The 25,802-nt window shown below is 30.1% G+C and overlaps 2 protein-coding genes across 2 annotated transcripts; one reads left to right on the forward strand and one right to left on the reverse strand.

Annotated features, from left to right (window-relative positions):
- On the forward strand, positions 8,393-11,005 carry LOC109353322 (trihelix transcription factor GT-2-like). The gene is made up of 2 exons (XM_019595548.1): positions 8,393-8,814; positions 9,527-11,005. Exons 1-2 carry the CDS (start codon positions 8,552-8,554, stop codon positions 10,986-10,988), a joined length of 1,725 nt encoding a protein of 574 aa, XP_019451093.1. The 5' UTR covers positions 8,393-8,551; the 3' UTR covers positions 10,989-11,005.
- Positions 16,583-21,984, reverse strand: LOC109353888 (trihelix transcription factor GT-2-like). Its single transcript, XM_019596249.1, has 5 exons — positions 21,602-21,984; positions 19,194-20,735; positions 18,822-18,835; positions 17,076-18,028; positions 16,583-16,915 (listed from the first exon to the last, which is right to left on the reverse strand). Exons 1-4 carry the CDS (start codon positions 21,844-21,846, stop codon positions 17,136-17,138), a joined length of 2,694 nt encoding a protein of 897 aa, XP_019451794.1. The 5' UTR covers positions 21,847-21,984; the 3' UTR covers positions 16,583-16,915; positions 17,076-17,135.

Consider the following 25,802-nt stretch of genomic DNA (forward strand, 5'->3'; position numbering starts at 1 on the left):
TCAAGTTTGTGGGCAACCTTAAAAGTTAAAGTACACATCCCTTACATTAACCTAATGTATTTAGGAGAAAACAATTCTCTTAGGTACTATAATTAAGATTCCAACAAAAGATCGCACACCTCCTACTAAATCTTAGGACTATTCTCCCAACTATATTGATATGTTTATACCATACTCAACTTTTTTAAGACCTGGAAATTTAACTTTTTTTCTTCTTCTTTTTTCTATCTCGCAACTTTAACTTTGTAATTATTGATAGCTATGTGATCATAACTGAGTGTATTAATTAATCCATGCCAATATCTGTCAATGTTTAAAGGTATTTATAATATGAGAAAAATATTATATGCTCATTACTTTTCGAAAAAAGTAATCAAAATAAATATTGGATATTGTACTGACTTAGATTGTTGACTTTGTATACATCTTTACACTGTCAGTGTATATAATGAGTTATTTGTATTGTATAAATATAAAATATAAATGCATTTCTACATCCTACATCAGACAATGCCTTGCGTCCGAAGCGAGCAATAAAAAAAATCGGGTTGTTTGTTGAGATTATTTATCTCTAAAGTCACCTGTTTTTTTAAAATAATTACTTAAAAGACAACATAAAATTGTATCAGATTATTTTAACCTTCAGTATCTCAAAATAATCAATTATTAGTTGGTGTATGGATCAATATTCTTGTATTGAAAGTTGCGGATATTGTTTTTTTTTTTGTTGTTTGGATTAATACCTTTGTGCTATCTTAATACAATTTCTTTATCTTTGTACAGCAAAAAAACTTTTATAAAAAGTCAATCAGTTTTGTATGGAATCCTAAAATCACTTAATTTAGAATATTAAAGTAAGAGAAAAATGTACGTGCTTATAGTGTATGAATTTTATACACTTTCAGTGCATTCTACCATTAATATTTAAGTATTATTGACTTTTTCAAAATAAAAGAAATATTCTAAATGAATGATAAATGATAAAGTGTACCTGTAATCATTGAATGATGGGCGGCAGTCTATAATATTTTAATATAAGGGTGACGTTTTAAATTACTTCACGCTGAAAGTCATCTTAAATAACTATATCCACAAGCATAACTTAGCATCCAAGAAAAAAATTACAATTTAATTTTAATAAATTATCTATCATTTGTAAATTATTGATTTTAACTTTTAAATAAAAATAGTTTATCTTAACGATAAATATATAATATTATGAAATGGTAAAAATCTCTACCTTATACATTTTTAAACTTTCCTATATAACCTTGTATAGTACAAATCAAATTATAGTTTAATATATATGTATATAATGTGAATGTAAATTTTTTACACTTTCAAGTACATTATTAGTAGTTCATATATGTTAATTTTATTTAAGTTAGATTTAATGATAATTAACATAAAAGTAATGTAAATTAACAATGAATGATATTATGATTGTGTATAAATTTTTATATTATTTAATTGTTATCTCTCAGTAATACATGTCGACCACAATATGTGAATCAATCATTTCAGGAAATTGAGAAAGAATAATTGAAGAAGGGAACAAAAAGAGAAGTGGGTGATTGAGTTTGGATGGTGGGGTGTTGAGTAAGAACCATAAAAACTTTAGGGTTAAAAACCACATGCAAGATATAATTTGAAAGGAGCATTAACATGCATGCCTCCACTTATGTCTATATGTAAAACATATGTTTTGGATCAGACTGTGACCGAGGAGTTTCATTGTTACATGGGTATGAGAAAAGTGAAGAGTTATAAGTGAAAGACCACATCTTGAACCAAAACGTAAGACATTAGTTCATGAGCATTTCCTTCTTATAAACTCTCTCACTCTTCTCTGCATATCCAATGTGAAACTTCACACTTGAATAAACCCAACAATCTCCCCTCAATTTGAGTGTCAGCAATTCACATTAATTAGGAGGCAGAGGGGAGATTATTTTTCATTTAGTTAGAAGAAGTTGTTGATTATAAAGAATGTTTTTAAGGGATAACAATAACTCTATTTGATATAAAACATAAAAAAATAATATACGGAATTTGAATTCTTAAAGGAGATTCTACATCAACAAACAGACTCAGACGCCTCTGTAAAGTATAGGTCTATTCCTTATCAATTGAACTAAACTAACAATTATTATCTAATGTAAATTTTATTCTAGGAACTTTTATGTGTTTTCAAATAAGTTTTTACTTCAATAATAACTAGAAACTCAAACTCATAGTCTAACCACTGGACCATTTATAACTCTCATATGTTAACGTTTTGTTTTAATTAATTCTTCGTTTTGGCTTGCACATAAACTTTAGTAGATTCTTTGTCATCAATTAATACATATGCATGCACATTACACTAGCATGCATGATTAATACAAGGATGCTTTATTGGGTAATAAAACAAGAAAGATAAAAGGATTGGGCAAAACTAATAAGAATCGATTGATCCAAAATTGTATTCTCAATTATGTCTCATTTAGATTCTAATATTTATTAAAAATATTAAGATTTGCGAAACAAAATTTAAATTGCATATTATTTTAGATTATATATTAAAATCTGATTAGATGTGATAAGATTGAGGACACAATTTGAAAACATCTTATCTCTATTAGGATGCCCCAGGTTAGGGCAAGGTATTATTCCGTTTCAGTATTTACAGCACACGCAAGAGGAGTAACAATACGAAGGGGAAAAACAAATAACATTTAATAAAAATAAAATCAACCTAACATATTATTACCAAAAGTAAAATAATATCCAGCTAACATATTTACACATAGACAAAATGCAAATAAACAAAGGAAATGAGACTCTTCCTGACTACAAATTCTATAACAATATAATTAATTATACACATAGATAATATTAACATGTTGTGACCTTATATCATTCAACATTAATAAGTGAAAAACAATATTACTCTCTTGTAGCGAATCCTTTCATATCATAAACTCAAAGAAAACTATTAAAAAATAAACAAGATAGAAAATACACCAATGGTGATAAAATACACTTATAAATGATGAGTTATTTGGGTCCACTCTCTTGCATTATGTTTATGTCTTAGCTTGATACATGTGTTATCCCAATCAATAATTGAATTCTAATCATATATATTTTTTGTTGTGTGTGTATATATACATAATAGTTGTAATAAAGTCAATTTGAGCCATATCATCGTGGTTTTATTTGTCAATTTTATGCAAATTAACTAATAGTTACTTAGAAGTTCAAGGTAAAGTTGTACTGAATTACTTTACCAAAAAATATGTAATTATTTAAGTTAAGAAAAAGAAATACACTAAAAATAGTAAATAAGAAAAAGAACCATTCAAAGTTGTCTGCTTTGAGTTTTTCTCACTTTTAATGTCCATTCTCTGAAGCTAACATTTAAATAGACAAGAGGCACTCATCTCTAGTTGAGTTAAAATCAAGAGTTTAATTATTATTCTGATTAAACTTTATATATACGTGCCTTTACTAGTTCTAGAAAGGTGAGGAGGAAGTTACGTGGTTCAAGGGGAAATTAAACTAGCATGATTAAACTTTGGGGGGCTTAATTTTAATTATATATAAATGATGGTCAACGAAATTGGTGATGAATTACATACTTTTCAAAAATTCATATTAGTTATCCATCAGATTGTAATTGTAATTTTTTATTTAAATATCATTATTTACACAAAGATATCAACGTTTATATAATTTTTCTAAATAAAATATTTACAAAAATGATATTTTATTTAATAAATAAATATGAAAATGTATATTCATTTTTGTTTATTAAAGGATCCCGTGCAATGCAATGATTACTATAAAGAACCCGTGCATATGCAATGTTTACTACAAAGAACCCGTGCATATGCAATGTCTTCTATAAAATGTGTTTACGAACGTATATTAGAAAAACTCAATTATGTTGGTTGTATATATAGATAATTTAGGGTGTTAATATTTGATCTTTTAAAAAGTAATAATTTCATAAACTAATTGTACGGTTTACAATTTTACCCCGCATCATATTTATTTATGAATATATGAATTTTTAAAGAGATTTGTTAACTAATGTCCTAAAGATATTGTTTATGGAATACAAAAGAAGAAAATCAATATTGGGGAACCAAGTGCAACACTTCTTTAGAGTGAAACATCATTTTTCAATGTAAGTTTTGTCTTTTTTTTAATTAAACTATATTATTAGGACATACACTTATTAACATTCTCATTATATTAATGATTTCAATTAGAGTAAAGGCCAAAGTACTAATAGGTGGTTGATGTAAGTGATAAATGTTTGATTTTCCTCCAACAAGGTTTAGGTTTGAGTCTTATATATGTAAAAAAACTAATCTTACCATATTTAAAGGTTATTGGCTCAAACAAAATTGCTTCTAAAGGATAGATGTATTCTATACAAAAAGGAAAAAAATAGTAAAGTTAGTGATCCCTAAAAAATAAAAAAAGTCTTAATTTAGCAGTTAAAAATATCAAATTTTGTCAAATTAATCATAGGGCAAACTTTTTAGAATTTGGAAGCTTTTATCATTACACAACTCAATCAACTAAATTAGCCTGTAAGAGATTAATTGCAAGTTGAATTTTGAAAGGGAATAAAAAGAAATGAAAAACTTTAGAGTTATCGATCTTTTAATTAAGTGTATATCATAGTTTTCAAGTTTTTTCTTCCTTTTGTTATCCTCTAAGAACCAATTTATAAACGAACCCTAAGTATAATTTATATTAATGTTGTTTATAATTAAAAGACCAAAGAAACATTTAAATATCAGGCCATGCAATTTTCTTCTGAGGTAAAAGCCGAATAAAATGATATGAGTTATCTTAAAGTGCACCACGTTGAAGCACGTTGTGGGGTCAATACAAGTTAATGGAACTATTGGATCCAAAAACTCCAAGATATGGAAAATACAGCTAACATAATGTTATTGAACATTATTAGTCACATTGAGAAAGAATACGGAATAATGGAGTCAATAACTCTATATCACAAGTCACATATTCTCTGGGAAGTCTTCTCATGATGCATGCACACCATTGTAAATGGTCCCTATAAAAAAATTAATAATTGGTCAAAAATGTAGAGTTAGAAAGATTTGTAGCCATCAAAAAATTCATTCTATTTATTATGTTAGGTCGAAGCTAACAGAAATTGTCACCGGTTACTTCCATTCATAAATGGTCTTTGCCTTCACAAAGTGGCTAACATCCATCTAATAAAGATTAATTAATTCTTTTTTGGTATTATCATCACTTTTTTTGATAAGGAATTAATCACTTTCGGTAGTTGATCTTCCTAACAAGTGTCGCACTAAGGAATCGAACTATTAATCTTTTCCTCGTCCCAGAGATCTGGTGGGATTTTATATTACTATATCAACATCTTGTTGCTAATGAATAATTAATTCATCTCACATATAAAAAACTAAGATATAAATATTCATCATTATCAACTAAATATTGAAAAATTAATATTTTTGTTAACTAACTTGAAACTCTTTTATAAGTTTAGTAGCGTAAAGTCTTACTAAATCCTTAAGATAATCAAAAGGTTAAAGATTTGATTTATGTGATCGTGAACGATACTTGGTAACTTCAAGTTTGCCAAACTATGGTGTTCTAACTTTCTACTAGGAAGCCTGCCACGTGCTTATGATGACTTAGATTTTGCTCAAGTTATTACCAAGGGTTAAGGGATATGAACGTGTAAAAAAATTATATTTGCATTTATTTTCTTCATGTTTTGATATGTGAGATTTTATTTCAAAAATTGCAAGAGAAAAAGCATTGACCGGTTAAAATATTATTGAATTTCAACGTACAATTTTTACACTTAAATCTATATATTATTACAAGTAATAGTAGAAAGTAACGTGTAAACGTCAAGGAATTGGAATCTACAATTTTCCAAACATATATATTTGGAGAGAAAAAATTAAGATGGAACAAAATTAGACGTGGCATTTTATATGCATGTTACATGCCACACGGTAAAAATGTATTTTCTTTTAAATTATCAATCAAGTTTAGAGAAAAAATGTATGAATATGTATATTTAGATATAAGTATATTTATGTTTTTATGCTTTATTTATAATTAAATTTTAATTATAGTTAAAATTTTCATATATTGTTAATATTGTACTAGTAAGCATTATATAAATACGTTTTCACATAAGTCTTCCTCTTAAGTTTAATGTATTTTGGCAAATCAAGCAACATTGACACATGTAGATTAAGTGGATTAGATTTAAGTTTGTTATTTCTTTTCTTGAAAATTGGTGGATTAAATTGATTTTTAGTCAAAACTTAATAATAATATATGGGAAAATATTAATCCTCCTACTATTTCTTATAAAAAATTTATTTTCCCAATCGGGAAGTAGTGATAAATGTTAAACTTATCAGATAAAATTCTCTCTATTAGAGAGAATGAATTATTCTTGATTTTGTATTTGCTTTTAAAAGTAAAATTGTCAGTTTATTAAAGATAAAATAATAAATATATCATAACATATTGATTTTGCATTTTCCTCCCCTTGTCATTGCTCAAAATTATCACCTCATTGTTAAAGAAATTGGACACGTGAGAGTTTGATGATTAATGAAAGAGTAAATTACATTAAGATTTTTTATGTTTGAGTAAAATTAACAATTTGTTTCTCTCAAATCTTTATCTGTACCTAAACAAATCTCTCATATTTATATACATACATTACAATAACTATCTACATGAGAAATAAGTGTAATATTTAAAATAAATAAAAAAGGTGATGAGTATAATAAAGTTAAACATAACATGATATATTGTATAGACAAGTCCAAATATTATAAGAATCAATATATTTTTATTGTTATGAGTTCATTATAAAATGCATAAATAATTCTAAAGATATATTGTTGTAAGTCACTCTTACACTATATTGTAACGAACCGAAAATAATAAATATGTATTGATTCTTATACTATTTGCACTTATCTCCACAGTATACAACATTTTGTTTAACTTAATTACACTTATTATTAGTTTGTTTAAAATATTACACTTATCTTTCTTGGAGATATGTAACGAGTATAATGCATATATAAATTAGGGAGATTTCGTGTAGGTGTAAGAAATGAAGGAATAATTTGTATAATTTTACTAAAACTTAGATAATATTATTATAATTTACTGACAATTTGATAATTTCTAATGACCTCTTTACTATTGAAATCCAAAAGCATCCAATAAACAAAGGTGATCTATAAAAATGGGCAAACTTATTATCTCCTTTAGGGATGAGACAAAAGCTCCTCTATGAGTATCACCAAAAATAGTTTATGAGTACGAATATATATTATGGTATTTGTCCTCTCAATACCAAAATATTCATAAATATTATACTTTTTATTATTTTATATTATATATTATTTATTTTATAATAACTTTAGTGATGTAAAGTAATGATAAATTTGTTATGTACATAATTTTATTTTTGTTGTAATAATTATTGATTATTATAAAATATATAAACATATACTTAAACTACTCACACTAATACTAATAAATAGTACGAATATTGGCACGGAAAAACTTTACCTACATCCACCCTTGTCATCCCACTAATACACATCTTCTAAAAATTCTAAAGAAACATGTATCCACCAAATAAATAGTTTAATATTTGTACATTAACATTGTAAAATATTATTTTATATTTTAGTCTATCATAATCAAATTTTCATATATTAGTTTTTAGTATCTCTAAAATAAAAGTAAGTTAACATTTATGTATTTTTGTGTAAAAATTTATATATAGTCGAAACATATTCTACCATTTATTTGTATTAATTTTTATGAAGAATCAATAATAATTAAATATAAATGATAGATGATACAGTAAAAATATATAAAATTTATACACTGTTAATACATACATTTTATCTAAAAGTAATACGTGTGAATGATATATTTTATATAATGTAAAAAACTTTGTAGGATATATAGATTAAGGTCTCTATTAATAATTTATTATTATTTTTTCCTTTTTTTTAATTATATTTCCCTATCATTATTTTCCCTTTAACTTTATATGTTTATAAATTATCCCTAAGCTTTTCTTTTCCTTTTTTGACGCACTTACGTATGGCACACATAAGAGAACCCAAAGTGACCCTTCTCTGTCTTTCTTTTCCAATCCAACATTACAAAAAACATACAAGTGAAGATTCCATACCCCTAATCATAAATATTAAAATAATAAACATCAACAATTAATAATACATATCCAGATAGAAAAAGTTAACCCAGCTTAAATAAAGCATAATTTTCCAATTTTATATCATGAAATTGACAGAGAAGTCCCACCTAAAAATAAACAAATATAATTATTCACCTCAACCCAAAGCATCTTATTTCCATGAGCATATAATAAAAACCCTTAGAGTTATACTATTCCACTTGTTTTCATATATATTCCATATTTCTCATCAAGGTGTAATTGCTATTAGGGAGTGAGTAGGGAACATATATTTTATCCTCGATGCAGCTGGGTGACCCAACTGTGTTGGAGACTTCCTCCGGCGAGGCCGTGGCGGAGAATGACGGAGGCAGCGAGCAGAAGGGAATAATAAGAAATGATAGTGGTGGTGATGGTCATGGAGATGAGAGTCATGAGAAGATGAACGGTGGAGGAAACCGGTGGCCCCGCCAACAAACATTGGCTTTATTGAAGATAAGGTCGGATATGGATGCTGTGTTTCGTGATTCAAGTCTTAAGGGTCCACTTTGGGAAGATGTTTCAAGGTACTATATTATATATATATATATATATATATATACAACAGTTTCTTCATCTTTGTCTATGCCGTTTTCTTTATGGCTTTCAACAAACTATGCTCGAAACCAACTAGCTTAAGATCATGTATGAAGAGCTATTAATTCGTTTTCATTTTCCAAACTCAAGAATAAATTAGCTGTGGTGGCAGATCTTGTTCAAATCTGAGATAGCAATTCATTGTTATATGAGTTATGTACTAATTATTGACATTACTGATTATCCATTTAGTACCTACGATTAAGGTGGTCGATGGTGAGGATGGAGGGTCAAAAAATGAGTTATAAAGATAATTTAATAGTCAAGGTAAGAGAATGAATGAGGTTGAAAATTCGAATCTCACTCACGATAAATAATAATATATGTCGATAAAAAAATAAGATTAATGCTCAATTGTTTTATCAGTCTTGAGTTACAACGGACCCATAGCTGAAGTCAATCTTTCTATAAGAATTTGCTCAAATTATGTTTAGCTCTTTTTAGGTAAGAACTAACTTCATATTTTTAATTTCAGTAAGATGAGGCTAGTATACTTTCTCTCTCTAAGATTTTACCTTTGATCTTTACATGAAAACAGTAACTTTCTTTTTTATAATTTCTGATATTTTTAATGGATAATATAAATTTTCTTTTTCTTCTCCCTCTCTCTTTCTCTCTCCCCTCTATATATTTTATGTTCAGGAAACTAGCAGATCTTGGTTATCACAGAAGCGCAAAGAAATGCAAGGAGAAATTTGAGAACGTGTACAAGTACAACAAGAGAACAAAAGAGAGCAGAAATGCGAAATCTGAAGGAAAAACATACAGATTCTTTGATCAATTACAAGCTCTTGAGAAACAATTCAATGTCTCTTCTTACCCACCAAAACCACAACCACAACCACAACTTACGTTGTCAAAAACAAACAACAACGTTTCCACTGATACTATTGCATCTATTCCTTTTATTTCCACCACCACTGTTCCATCCACAAACCCTAGCAATGATAATAATAATAACAAGAACAATGTTTCATATTCTTTGCCCAATATCACAAACCTTTTCTCTAACACATCTTCAACATCTTCTACGGCTTCGGATGAAGACTTGGGAGAGAAGTACAGGAAGAAGAGGAAATGGAAGGACTACTTTCGGAAGCTGACGAGGAAGGTCTTGGCCAAGCAAGAGGAAATGCAGAAGAAGTTCTTGGAAGTGATAGACACAAGGGAGAAGGAACATGTGACACAACAAGACGCTTGGAGGATTCAGAAAATGGCAAGGATCAATAGAGAACATGAACTTCTTGCTCAAGAAAGAAAAACTGCAGCAGCAAAAGATGCTGCAATTGTTGCATTCTTGCAAAAGTTATCTGGTGAGAAGAACCATACAACTTCTGCAAAAATAACACCAACACCATCACTGTCATTATCACCTCTACCGTCACATCCACCAGTATTACAAGAATTACGGCCACAGCCACAACAAAAACATATGCATCAACTGCCATTGATGGTGATTAACGACAACGTTGAAATTCAGAAAATGAATAACGGTCATAGTAATGGTGGTCCATTAAACTCTTCTTCAAGGTGGCCAAAGGCAGAAGTTCAAGCTTTGATAAGGCTGAGGACTAGTCTCGATGCTAAGTATCAAGAAAATGCACCAAAAGCTCCATTATGGGAGGATATCTCAGCTGGGATGCAAAGGCTTGGGTACACTAGGAGTGCTAAGAGATGCAAAGAGAAATGGGAAAACATCAACAAGTACTTCAAAAAGGTGAAGGAAAGTAGCAAGAAAAGACGGGAGGATAGTAAAACATGCCCCTATTTTGAAGAGCTTGAAGCTCTATACCAAGAAAAGAGCAAAACTCAGAACCCCTTTGGTGGTGTTGCTTTTGCATTCAACAATATGAAGCCAAATGAGATGATGGAGCCGTTGATGGTGCAACCAGAACAACAATGGAGGCCACCCTCTGAAACTGAGTTGAATGAGAATAATGGAGATAAAGAAAGAGAGATGGAAGATGCAGAAGAAGGAGATAGCATGGAAGATGATAAGGATGATGGTGAAGAAGATGTAGATAGCATGGAAGAAGACAAAGAAGGAGATAACGGTTATGAGATTGCTACAAATAAAATTTCTTCAGTGGACACAGTTGAATGAGACAAGTAGGTTTGTGGATAGATACCTCATGTCCTAAATGAGCTCTCATTCTATGTTTCAAATCAATTAGAGTGCTTCATTTTATTATTATTTGTTTTTTTAAATTTTGTTTATTCACGTGTCAATGTACCATTGGATTGAGATGGGACAACGTTAAAACAAGTGATCTTCATCCATAAGTTTGTGAGAGATGGGATCACCTGTCCACAACGGTACCCTTTTCCGTATCCCAAACCAATCATATATTGAACGTGGGTAAAAGAAAAATTTAAAAATAAAAAATAATAAAATATAGCAATTTGATCGATTTGAGATATGGAACAAAAACACAATTTAGGGCAGGTATATCCTTCAGGTTCTTGAGTGGATGGATGGAGAATTTTTTATTATTTTTTCAATTAATTTTCTTTTTTATGCATTTGGGATTATGAGATGTCACTAAAGTTTGTGATAGGCAAATAGTAGTGTCATTAAAGTGATGGCCACAAACACACTGCACTATAAAATTGAATTCTTTTAATCATGAAAAGGCATACCCATCTGGGAGTGCACAAGGTAACTATGATCTGACACATTTTTCTGGGCCAGCTTAACAGAAAATGATTGGAGTTGTGGGTCACATTTTCAGCCTCCATGAACTGCAGGGATCAAAGTTTAACAGTACAGATAATAGTTCACATGGACCAGCTTAGGCTCATAAATTTATGTTTAAAATGTAAATTAAGGATGACATAGAGAGAAGAGATCCCAAAGGATAAATCTAATAACAAAATGTCAATGCAAGTCTTTTAATTTTTGGTTTATTAATTTTATAAAGGGGTGGAATCAAAACATGTCCAAACATTTTCCGTACCAATCAAAATATTCATGTCAGTTAAAAAAATTAAATATTTATTATTATTTTTCTATTTTTACTTTATTGTAATTGATTAAGGACAGACTTTAGCACAAGTAAGACTGTTCTCCATTAATGGAGAGATAAATTATATTTTGTAGTATACTTTTAAGGTCAAAATGGTAACTTCAATAAAAATTAAAGATTACTGTTTTTTATTTTTAGTATATTTTTTCAAAACTTATCTCTCTATCAATGAAGATGAGTCTAACTCCTCTGATATAATGCTTTAGGATAGAAGATCTTTATCCCAATATAGATCAGAAAACCACTATGCAGTAGTACTTTCAGTTTCCTTTATACTACTTGCGTGTGAATTATTGTTGAATGGTAGGAGCAACTTGTTAACTTTTGACCATTGACTTTATAACATGATGATAGGAATTAGTGCATATTACATTTGGGATTAGTGTCCTTTCAAGGCAAACTTGTACAAGTTACATTACTTTATGGCTTATAATACAAATAAAAAAATGGTTCACTTCTCCATTAATATTATAATGACTTTTATATAATTATATATAACATATATACATAATTATAATTCTTCCAAGTGACTAATGATGATAGCTAGCTAATTAAAGTTAATAGAAGGACCCTGTGTCTTTTCTCTAGTTTTGCAACCTGATTATCACAATCTTCCAAACATAAACCTTAATTTGTTTTCTTGGAGCACATCATATATGAAACTCAAAACTATGAGCATGCTTATGGATGTTAATTGTTTTGTTATATCACGGTATTAAATTGTAGAATAAATTATATTGACACCCCTGATCATCCTTGCATAAGAAATAAGTGTAACATTTTAAAAAAATGTGATAAATGCAATTAAGCTAAACAAAATATGATATATTGTGGAGACAGGTCCAAATAATATATGAGTCAATATCTCTTTATTATTTTTGGTTCGTTACACTATATTATAAGAGCGATTTAAACAATATTTCTTTAGAATTGTTGATACATTTTGTAACAAAAATAATAAAGATACATTGATTTGTATATTATTTGGACTTATCTATACAATATATCATGTTTAGCTTAATTGCATTTATCACATTTTTGTTTAAAAGATTACACTTATTTCTTATGCATGGGTGGTCAGTGTAATGAATGGAAGTATAAAAATTAGGGATGTTTGTGTAAGTGTAAAAAAATTAGGGGTGATTTGTGTAATTTCACTAAAACTCAGGGGTGTCAGTGTAATTACTCTAAATTGTATAATCTTTCAAAATTGATATTTTAAAACTTTAAATGTATATATACAATAACAAGTAACAACTTAAAATTAATCAGTTTTTTCTTTAAATATGAAAGTTTAATTAAATGCATCCTTTTCTCAACGACTACGCCTCTAATGCATATCTGGCAACATATGAATTGTTGATGAATTGATTTTTCTCCAAAAGGGGAATCCCTAATTTCTGGAGCCACTCTAAATTGACAACAGGTGTTGTTAAGTTAGGGAGGATTGAATGTTAAATAATAATAATAAATTAAGTATTCAAATGGATAAAATCTAATTGATATGACTCACCTTGATTATTAAAATTTAAAAGGCAATTATTTGTTATTTTCTCCGACCCTATGCACACATTCAAATTAATATATGGGACACTTTAATGCATATGAATTTATTGAGTCCAATACTAAAATATACAAAAAAATAAATCGTTTTCAATTTTAATATTTTTTTAAATCATATGATCCATCAGAATTTATTATGTATATACGCCAATCAATATGGAATTTCTTGTCTCAATTGGTATTTCATTTAATTGGAAAATTCTATTTAATTAAAAAAAATTAATAACAAGAATTAATATTTGTATATTATTTTATGCAATTTGATTTGGATACATGAGGACATGATCTTTTTGGGACAAAAGTGTCCCTTTACTTCTACATATGTACACGTGTTGGTAAAGTCCTTGCACCCACCTCACATGTGCTACGCACGAATAAAATAATTAGGAGCTTAGAGATATTAGGAACACTAAATGTTATGTTTGCTAGTGAAGAAGTATATATCATTTTTCATAATTTATAAACTCTTGATATATTATGAGATTCAAGATCATAGATCATCAGAAAATTTTAACAATTTGCACTATAGAAACCTTGGAATCCACCTTAAGCACACATTAAACTTTATCATGTAACCAAAAAAATACAATTAAACTCCAATTAACTTAGTAATAGTAAAAAACTTCCGTTACAAAAGGAGGGTTTTATATATATACAGTCTCCAAAGTTGTTTGCTCTATTACATTGAGACATAGGAACAGGATCTGTAGACTTTTCTGCATGAATGCATGCATAATTAAATGGGCACACTGTAATTTTTCCTATATTGAATGGGGACACTGTAACTCGATGGAGCGTTTATTTCTCAAACTGTTGCTGCATAACAGTATCATTATTATGAAGGCCAATCAATTTTGGTGTGGGGGCACATATTTAACATACAAATTGTCACCATTTTCATAAAAATGGACAATATTGTTGGAATGAGATCAACTGTCCCATTTTTTTGTGTTTTATTGAGTCTCAATCTAATAAAAGATTGAAACATACTTAAAAAGAAAAATAAAAATACAATTTTTATGTTATTTAGTGCGATATGATTGGTTTGGGACATAAAAACAAAAAGTTTTGGAAACAAATACACCATCATGAGCAATATTGGCATCTGCCAAATACATAATTTGTAATGTAAGAGCACCTGAAAAACTTTCCTAGCGCCTATTGAAATCTTGTATGTGTTTTATCACCAGACAATTTTATTAATATTACTCTTAGTGATTTTGAGATAATTTTAATTTGAGGAATTATTGACAGAAGTTATATATGTAGAAGTAGGTTTTTATATTCTTTATGCATGTTTTCCCCTTTATAATAGTAAATTATAGATTCATGCACTTAGTGTTAAGATAATCTGGATAAGTGAGTACATATATGACTTAAACTATATTTGGTTACACAAGGTTATAACTTATAACTTATCTAATACCTTATAGCATAGATGTTTGGCGAGTAAAAACTAAAAGAAACTAGTAGGTTTTAAAAATGAACTTATATCTTCTAAAAGCTGCCTTTTAAAAAAATTATTCCACATAACAGCTTTTAATAAATCATTTCTGAATATTACCCTTATTTTTTAACATGTATTGTTAAGATAACGATCATAAATATATCCACATGCATCATAATTTCAGCCATTTGATTAGGCTAAAATTACAAACATAGCAATTTTCATTCTTTAGTATACTATATGTACTTTGATAGATTTTAATAAAACATGATTAGCAACCATAGATGACGTTGAAATCCTAACAGTAGCACATTTAACAGCATAAAAAGTTTAACCCAAATAGATGATGATGATGATGAAGTTTATCTCTTTCTTAGTACTGACACACACTTATGAAGAGAAGAAGTTCATCACCTTGTCTTTACAGTGCAACAGAGATATAACAAGTGCATGCTATTGCTTTAGGTTCTTTTCAGAGTAATGTGTTTATTAACACAACTTACATGATTCCTTTGTGGTGGACCCTTCTTCAAGGGTTTATCATTCCATGTGTGATGCTGCCATTTTCTGCTTTTGGAAGGGCCTTGTTAGTTTTTACAATGCAAAAGGTTAGGTCAGTGTCTCTTCTCTACAATCCCCTTATATTTATCTAATTTCCCTATATTGAGAAAAGTAGGTTAAATTTATCAAAATGTTAGCATTCCAAAAGTATCATTTTCACATTCACTTTTCTATCTAATTTAATTATCACTATATGAAATTTGAAAGTTTTACTGAAATATAAATGAACTAATAGGAATATTTAGAATGAATTATTTCATAATATTTACATATTATAAGGGCTGAATAAATATATCATGACATTATGTATTCCATTTATCTAATCATATCACCTAAGTAAACAACTTCATTCATATTTCAAACAATGGGTATTTTATAAAGGACTTGTATTAATTAAGTTTGACTGCACAAAAAATACATATAATTTAAGGTCCTTGAGAATGTTATATATATATATATATATATAAATATAAGAGTATCTTCTTATCCAATAAGTAACATACTAATCTCTCAAACTCACATGCTAATTAAGTAGGAACCCTCTCAAAAATATTTTGGCATATAACAAATCTAAGTGATGAAAGCTCCGACAGAGTGTTACATTATAATTAAGTGGAAAAAAATACTTCTGTTTTTATTCTCAAATGAACCCAATTTTATTAGTGCTGCAATAAAGTTTTCATCATTTTTATGACACACTACTACTAATGAGTTAGTAGTACAGAAGAGAAATGGGACAATCAATTCACCAAAATATAAACTATTTCTGGTTCGTATTGAAAGAAATTTTTTTGAAGACTTCGGTAATACTTTATATAAAATATTTTATATTTTCATATGATATTTATTATTTTTTCTCTTATTTATACTTTATTCATTAATGAAAAAAAAGAATGTGTGAACTTTTCGAAAAAATAAATTAAGAGAATAAAATTATAATAATGTAATATTTGTTCAAAAATCAAGCAAAATTACTAATATTCACTTTCTATATTGATTAACATTACCTTATAAATATAAGACAAAAACCCCAATCAATATCATACCTCATGTTTTTTATATATCATAAACATAAAACAGGTTGAAAAACAAATTAAAAGGTAAAAAACATGGGGTCCCTCTCTTCTTTATGATTCATTATTTTGGAACCAGCCTCGATGTCTTTCTTGAATTCATTTCTGATTCAGCTTATTAAATATCCCAATAAATAAATAAATAATTTTTTTTATAAAATGGAAAAAACATATAATCTCTGACTAAATTCTGCAACAAAAGTACCAAACCCCAAACCCCACCACTTTAATACCAATGTGTCATTCTGCCTTACACCTATATTCAAATTCTTACACACTTCCACAACCACCACCACCAATAGCCGCCAACCACCACTCTTTTCTGCCCCAGGCTCCATTTTTAAGACAACCCTTCAAGTACGGAGGGAGATCACCTGTCTCAAATGATACCTTATTCTATATCTCAAACAAATTATATATTAACATTTGAACGAAATAAAATTTTTAAAAGCAAAAGGTAATAAAATGGAGCACTCTGATTAGCTTGAGATATGGAGTAGGATATCGTTTGAAGCATGTGATCTCTTTGACACTCACACGTGTCATTCTTTTGGGGCACTTTTGCACCTTTCAATGCAGTACTACTCACCTGATGCAGCCTTGTTTGCCACTACCTCATTCTTGCAACCTTCACTTTCTTTCTCTTTTTCTTCTACATTCTTCTCTTCATCATCAAAATCATCATGATCTTCTTCCCTCTGCTGTTGAGGAGGCCATTGCTGTTCCGGCTGCACCATCAGCGGCGCCACCATACTCTCCGGCTGCACCATCTTGTTCTTCTCTTTATATAATGCTTCCAGCTGCTGATAATAAGGACATGTTTTTGAATCTTCTGATCTTTTCTTGTTACTTTCCTTCACCTTCTTGAAGTACTTGTTGATGTTCTCCCATTTCTCTTTGCATCTCTTTGCATTCCTATTGTACCCGAGCTTCCTCATTGAGGATGAAATCTCTTCCCAAAGTGGTCCTTTTGGTGTGTTCTCTTGGTACTTCATGTCAAGCTCAGTTCTCAGCTTTATCAATGCTTCTATCTCCACTTTTGGCCACCTTGATGAGCTTGCTCCTATCATATTCTCCCCATTATTATCAACTCTCACGATTTCCGTATTTGTGACTTGTTGTTGTGGTGGTGGTGGTGGTGGGACCACAGGTTGCAGTGGTGGGCCAGGCTGAACAATAAGTTGTATTTGTGGTTGCACAAGTGTTGGAGCAATAGTTGGTGCTGGTGGTGCAATTGGTTGTGCCACCACTTGTGGCTGCAATTGAGATTGTTGTTGCTGTGGTTGTGGTGGAATGCTAATGTTATTATTCAATGCTTGTCCAAAATTTTGTTTTTCAGCCAACTTTTGCAAGAAAGCCATGACTGCAGCATCCTTGGCAGCGGCTGTGGATCTTTCTTGAGCTAGAATTTCCCTCTCTTTATTGATCCTTTGTATCTCTTGCACTCTCCATGCTTCTTCTCTTACCATTCGCTCTAAGTAACATACTAATCTCTCAAACTCACATGCTAATTAAGTAGGAACCCTCTCAAAAATATTTTGGCATATAACAAATCTAAGTGATGAAAGCTCCGACAGAGTGTTACATTATAATTAAGTGGAAAAAAATACTTCTGTTTTTATTCTCAAATGAACCCAATTTTATTAGTGCTGCAATAAAGTTTTCATCATTTTTATGACACACTACTACTAATGAGTTAGTAGTACAGAAGAGAAATGGGACAATCAATTCACCAAAATATAAACTATTTCTGGTTCGTATTGAAAGAAATTTTTTTGAAGACTTCGGTAATACTTTATATAAAATATTTTATATTTTCATATGATATTTATTATTTTTTCTCTTATTTATACTTTATTCATTAATGAAAAAAAAGAATGTGTGAACTTTTCGAAAAAATAAATTAAGAGAATAAAATTATAATAATGTAATATTTGTTCAAAAATCAAGCAAAATTACTAATATTCACTTTCTATATTGATTAACATTACCTTATAAATATAAGACAAAAACCCCAATCAATATCATACCTCATGTTTTTTATATATCATAAACATAAAACAGGTTGAAAAACAAATTAAAAGGTAAAAAACATGGGGTCCCTCTCTTCTTTATGATTCATTATTTTGGAACCAGCCTCGATGTCTTTCTTGAATTCATTTCTGATTCAGCTTATTAAATATCCCAATAAATAAATAAATAATTTTTTTTATAAAATGGAAAAAACATATAATCTCTGACTAAATTCTGCAACAAAAGTACCAAACCCCAAACCCCACCACTTTAATACCAATGTGTCATTCTGCCTTACACCTATATTCAAATTCTTACACACTTCCACAACCACCACCACCAATAGCCGCCAACCACCACTCTTTTCTGCCCCAGGCTCCATTTTTAAGACAACCCTTCAAGTACGGAGGGAGATCACCTGTCTCAAATGATACCTTATTCTATATCTCAAACAAATTATATATTAACATTTGAACGAAATAAAATTTTTAAAAGCAAAAGGTAATAAAATGGAGCACTCTGATTAGCTTGAGATATGGAGTAGGATATCGTTTGAAGCATGTGATCTCTTTGACACTCACACGTGTCATTCTTTTGGGGCACTTTTGCACCTTTCAATGCAGTACTACTCACCTGATGCAGCCTTGTTTGCCACTACCTCATTCTTGCAACCTTCACTTTCTTTCTCTTTTTCTTCTACATTCTTCTCTTCATCATCAAAATCATCATGATCTTCTTCCCTCTGCTGTTGAGGAGGCCATTGCTGTTCCGGCTGCACCATCAGCGGCGCCACCATACTCTCCGGCTGCACCATCTTGTTCTTCTCTTTATATAATGCTTCCAGCTGCTGATAATAAGGACATGTTTTTGAATCTTCTGATCTTTTCTTGTTACTTTCCTTCACCTTCTTGAAGTACTTGTTGATGTTCTCCCATTTCTCTTTGCATCTCTTTGCATTCCTATTGTACCCGAGCTTCCTCATTGAGGATGAAATCTCTTCCCAAAGTGGTCCTTTTGGTGTGTTCTCTTGGTACTTCATGTCAAGCTCAGTTCTCAGCTTTATCAATGCTTCTATCTCCACTTTTGGCCACCTTGATGAGCTTGCTCCTATCATATTCTCCCCATTATTATCAACTCTCACGATTTCCGTATTTGTGACTTGTTGTTGTGGTGGTGGTGGTGGTGGGACCACAGGTTGCAGTGGTGGGCCAGGCTGAACAATAAGTTGTATTTGTGGTTGCACAAGTGTTGGAGCAATAGTTGGTGCTGGTGGTGCAATTGGTTGTGCCACCACTTGTGGCTGCAATTGAGATTGTTGTTGCTGTGGTTGTGGTGGAATGCTAATGTTATTATTCAATGCTTGTCCAAAATTTTGTTTTTCAGCCAACTTTTGCAAGAAAGCCATGACTGCAGCATCCTTGGCAGCGGCTGTGGATCTTTCTTGAGCTAGAATTTCCCTCTCTTTATTGATCCTTTGTATCTCTTGCACTCTCCATGCTTCTTCTCTTACCATTCGCTCATGCTCGCGCTTCTCTATAGCTTCCAAGAATGTCCTTTGCTGTTCCACTTGCTTCTCCATCACATTCTTCATTAGTCTATTGAAGAAGTCTTCCCATTTGCGCTTCCGCTTGCGCCTCCCGTCCAATATTTCATCGGAAGAAGTCGATGAGGACGAGATACTTGAGTTGGACAAGAGATCATTTGGGATGTTTGGGAAAGATATTGGAATTGTAGCACTTGTAGTAGGGTTTGTTAATGGTGGTGGGAAGTTTGTAGGGTTTGTAGGTTGATAGGAAGGGACATTTATTAGGTTTATTGATGGGGTAGAAGTGACAATGCCTTGAGGAATAGAGACATGAGGGACACTAACACTACCAAGAGTGGTGTTAGCCACTGGTGGCATTGGCATTGGCACTGTTGTTGTTGCTGTTGCTACAATTGATGATGATATTGGTGGTGGTGCTAGTGATGATTGTGGTGTGTAAGAGGAATGAATTGTTGGAGGGTGGTGATGTTCAAGGGCTTGTAGTTGATCAAAAAATCGATAAGTTTTGCCTTCTGATTTGCCACTTCGACCATCTTTGGTTCTTTTATGATACTTGTACACGTTCTCAAATTTCTCTTTGCATTTCTTGGCACTTCTTTTATACCCAAGTTCAGCTAGCTTCCTGAAAGTCCCAAAAAACAAGACAAACGATAAATAAAGGAAGAAAAAAAAGGTATCTATCTGGGTTTATTTTATCCCATCAAATTCAGCTAAAAGACAAAGGGTAAAAAGCATTGGGGGCATAACATTATTAACATAAAGTGAAAATATGTGTGTGGTGAATTAACTTTTTGGGTGCAAAGAATATCAATTAATGGAGATGATAAAGTAAGTGAAGGAGAGATTGGGAAAAATAACAAACTTGATGTAATTAAAGTTTTAATTGATAACAAATCCCAAGAATTGATAGCAGAAATTTCTATCATGAAACCAAAGTTAGAGAATTTGATAATTTACCTGAATTTCCCGTAAGAGTGGGTAACTGAAATAAAGGGGGAAGAAAATCTTGCTTTTCACTATGTAATTCAAGTTGGTAACTTATTTGGAAAATAAGATACGAACCAAAGTGGATTTTAATAGTTGGAAAAGTAAATCAAACCCAAATCATGAATACTCCACACATCTAAACTCTTTTATAGTAACACAAACTCAAAAGGTAAAAAGAAAAGAAAAAAAGAGGATTTAAAGGGAATGAAGAAAAATACTACAGGAAGAAAACCCAAATGATTGAGAGAGGAAAAATATAAAACATTTCCAATAATCAAAGTTCAACCACAACTGAATTCTCAGATCTCTACATCCCTTGAATTTGATGTGTGATTCATAGAACACCATAGTTTACATTGAAGTAAGTGAAATCAATGAGAAGAAGCAAGCCAAGGAAGAAGAAATAAAAAAAGATTAAATTTTTTACAACCCCAGAATTTACATTGAAGTAAAATGAATGAGAGAAGAAGCAAGCAAAAAAATGAAATGAAATTATTGAACCTTGATACTTGTTCCCACAAAGGAGCTTTAACACTTGCATCACGAAACGCCACGTCCATATCCGACCGTATCCTTAACAAAGCCAAAGTCTCTTGTCTTGGCCACCGGTTTCCACCGAAGCTACTACTACGGTCACTTTCTTCCATTCTTCTCTCTTCATCTCCTGAAGTTGATCCACCACCACCACCTACCACCACCGCCGCAACCTCTCCGCCACCACCTCCTTCTGATGAGTCCCCCAACATGGTTCTTCACTCACTATTTTGCAATTACAGCAGTGAGGGGAACAGAAAAATTAAAAATATAAAACGGTGGTGGTGAATTCTATGAATTTTGATGATGGGTTTTTATATTTTTATGTATAGTACTTACCAGGACTATATACATATATATCAATATATGTATGTATTATGTAATGAAAGGTGTGTGATGGAGGTGAATTTATTATTATTATTATTATTATTATTATTATTATTATATTTTCTTGGGATCTCATACATAGTAATAAGAATCAATATTTTTCCCTTTTCTTAATTTTGCTTTTCATTATTTAACTTTGACATGTTTCCTTTTGTGGAATCTTCAGACTTTTTTTAATGTCCTGCTTTGGTAAATTCACCAACCTTTGTTCATCGCATGTAGAACAAAGTGGCACAGAAAAATATATGCAGGTATTTACTGCTATTAATTATTTATGAAACAAAAATAATGAATAAATTCAGAGATTTTTGAACAACTGCACTAAGAGACGATAGAGACAATAACTTGGCTTTTCTCTGTCCAGCTATATTTAGTTAAAGGCCAGCTTATTTCACTCACCCTTTAATGTATTTCCCATTTTATTATTTCCTTTTTTTTTTTCATTTTCTAAATATTTTCTTACCTACTTTCTGATTTTTATTCAGATTATTTATTTTTTTTAACTTTTATTGGGAGGGAGATGAATATTGAAGCTGTCTTTTTGTTTGAGATGTGTGTTATGCATGATTGGTTGGACATGCTCTAGAAATAAAATGACCAAACAAGCCCTAACATATTTCCTTCATTGGCCTTTTAATCATGACATTTCTTCCATAATGATCTCGTTCATTTATATTTCTTAGAATGAGTTTAAATTACTTACTCTGAAGTAATATTATCAATTAAGATTGCTTGTCTATTGACTTTGTACCCATGTAATATCTGCTTAAATTAGGATAAACATTCATGCTTGTTTTAAAATATAACACGAAATATCATGTTCTGTCCAAGCATGAGCAGAACAGTTTGCGAGTCGCCATAAATAAAATTATATATATAAGTAGTGAATAAAATAAATAATATACCATATATTTATCATAATAAAAAGTTATATGAATAGAACAATACATACAAAATGCATATATATAATACAAAATATGCATAGGATATAATTTATATACAAATACAAAAATAAAAAAGCATATGCATATATAATATACAAATTACAAACAAATAAGAAAATGATAGTATTCTCTTATATTTTATATACAAATGCATATATAAAAAAATAGAACACAATTTCTCACATTTGACAAAATATATATATAATTGCATATTTGATGTTCAATAATTTCTCTAGTAATACATGCGGGCCACCTATTTTGCATATTTAAAATATCCACAAACAAATGGAGCATACTATACATGCATTTTAGGATAGAAAGACACATTTTTCATATTGTGCATGCCCAATGCTACTTATGCACCTTTGAGGCACCTAAGTCCCATAGAGGGTGTATTCCCTAGTAAGTTAATTTGAGAAAATTGATCCTGAATTTTGCTCTCTTTAAGGGTGCCTTTGGTAAAAGAGAGTAAGTAAGGAAAGAGATTTCTTCTCTTATAAGTTTATTAAATTTTGTATGGTATATTCCCGAACTTGTAGTTTCTTCTCATTGAATAAATGTTAGATTTGAATATAATATTTTTTTTTATATTTCATATAATATGCTTATCTTTATCTTATATTCATTATTATTTATAAGGATAAAATTGTCTATTTAATAAAAGCATATTTTATGTTTATTATTCATGTGAATTACTTTTTTGAATGTAAATGATTATTAAATATGAATTATGGATAATACAATAATAGTATTTAAAATTATTCATTATGAGTGTATATATTTTTTTCTCTTCTTTCATATTTCTTTCCTACCAAACGACTCTTATAATCAACTCATTTTCTCTTCTTTTTTTCTTGCTACCAAGGAGAGTTGGTTCAAGTGGTATATGTTTGATTCCCCTTAAGCAATGTCTTGGGTTCAAATCTTGTAGATGGAAAAAATGTATGTTGGGAGAATTAGCCCCACGTAGCTATGGATGTTCACGGCTCGGACAAGATTGCCTCCAGTGCGAGAAGAACTATAGGAAGCCAAAAAAAGTTCTCATTTATTATATATATCTCTCCCCAAGTTTTTCTCTTCTTACTTATCCAATATTTAACATAAGCTAATCTGATTTTATTCACATCAGCTTGTTTGTGATTTGTGCCTGTCCATCACTTTTACAGCCTCTATATTTTTTATTCTGCTTTCTTTTATAATGATGTTCACTGAAATTTCCAAAAATACCCCTGTTTTAAAAAGTACGTTAATGGTGGGAAAGAAAAATTGAGGTATTGATTTAATTTTCAACTTGTTCCCTTGAACTGTGGTACTCTACATGTGGCCTTTGGGTCCTACCTTGATTGTGATAATAGCAATTTGGACAAATTTCTCTTCATATAATAATTGAACAAAAACATTGGTTAAATATATCTTACAATTATACACTATGTTTTATATTCAAACTCGATTTGTGATTAAGAAGAAAAAACGTCTGAATAGTGCTACATATATTCAAAATTTTGAAAAGAATAGATTACTTTTTTTATTAAGTGGGAATCACTGTTGAAGTAGAATTAATTTGGTAGAGGTCATGTTATTAGGCCAAGCCATTTATGAACAGAAGTAAATGGTGGCCAATTCTGTTGGGTTTGTGACCTACCCTAATAAATTGCATGTAAGTTTTTTTTTGGCAGTAATATTGTGCATCATGAGTGATTTCTTCATCAACTATTGGTTTTTTTTGTTTTCTACTGTTATTCTCTCACACTGGAGGCAATCTTGTCCGAGTCGGGAATATCCATAGGTACGTGGGGCTAACTCTCACAGCGGACATTTTTCCACTCACAATACTCGAACCCGAATGAATCAAATATGTACCACTTGAACCAGCGTCCGTTGGTTTCATTAACTATTGGTTTGTTATTAACAAAGTAATTGTTGCATCCATTTTAAAACAGATAATAACCTGTACAAAACAATAACATTGTATAATTTAATTTGTTATTTGAGAAGCTAACATAACAAATAAAAGTAATAAAACAGACACAAATTCTTCTATTATTATTAGAAGAGGATATAAAGTTGTGTTGTAGTGGAAATATTATTCGAATAAACCCAAACTTGATCGAAATGATACATTCCTGTAGCATATCTTTTTTGGAACCCTTCAAGTTATCTTCTAATTACACTCTTAATTGTTTGTATGTAATCAGGTTTTGATATGATGGTCACATCAACATGTGTATATCAATAAAAAAACAGTTTTCAAGTTTTTATTAAAAATGATATGTCCTAAAAAATCAATAAATATATGTCAGTGAATTTGAATTTAAAGCACTTAATTTATGACACAATAGTATTATTATTATTATAGTTATAGTTATTAAAAATAATTTATCTATAGTTATAATAATCGGGTGGTCTGTGTCTATGAAAAAATAATGGGATATAAGTATACCAAAAAAATAACGGATGGTTTGTCGATTTTTATACAGTGGAATTAAGTATTAACTCTGGTAATTTTAATAGCTCACTTTCAAGAGATTGATTTTAGTTTTTTATAGGATTATTTTTAAACATGTATGTAATTATCTGATTTGGGTATCAAAATGTCTTGATTAATTAACTTGCAGTGAAAATATAAAATAAGTACGTTAAATCATTTTAATGAAACTGATATTCTTAATTCCAAAAGAATCCTATAAAAATATTGAAGTTTGTATTTATTATATAATCAACAAATAGACAACGGCTACTACCCATATTCAATTATGGCACCAGCGATGTGGTAAATGAACGTTGCGTTTCTTTTTCGAATTTTAAAGTCCAAACCTCTTTTATCGTTGCACTTGAAA

This window comes from Lupinus angustifolius, chromosome LG08, assembly GCF_001865875.1.
Source record: "Lupinus angustifolius cultivar Tanjil chromosome LG08, LupAngTanjil_v1.0, whole genome shotgun sequence".
NCBI lineage: Eukaryota > Viridiplantae > Streptophyta > Magnoliopsida > Fabales > Fabaceae > Lupinus > Lupinus angustifolius.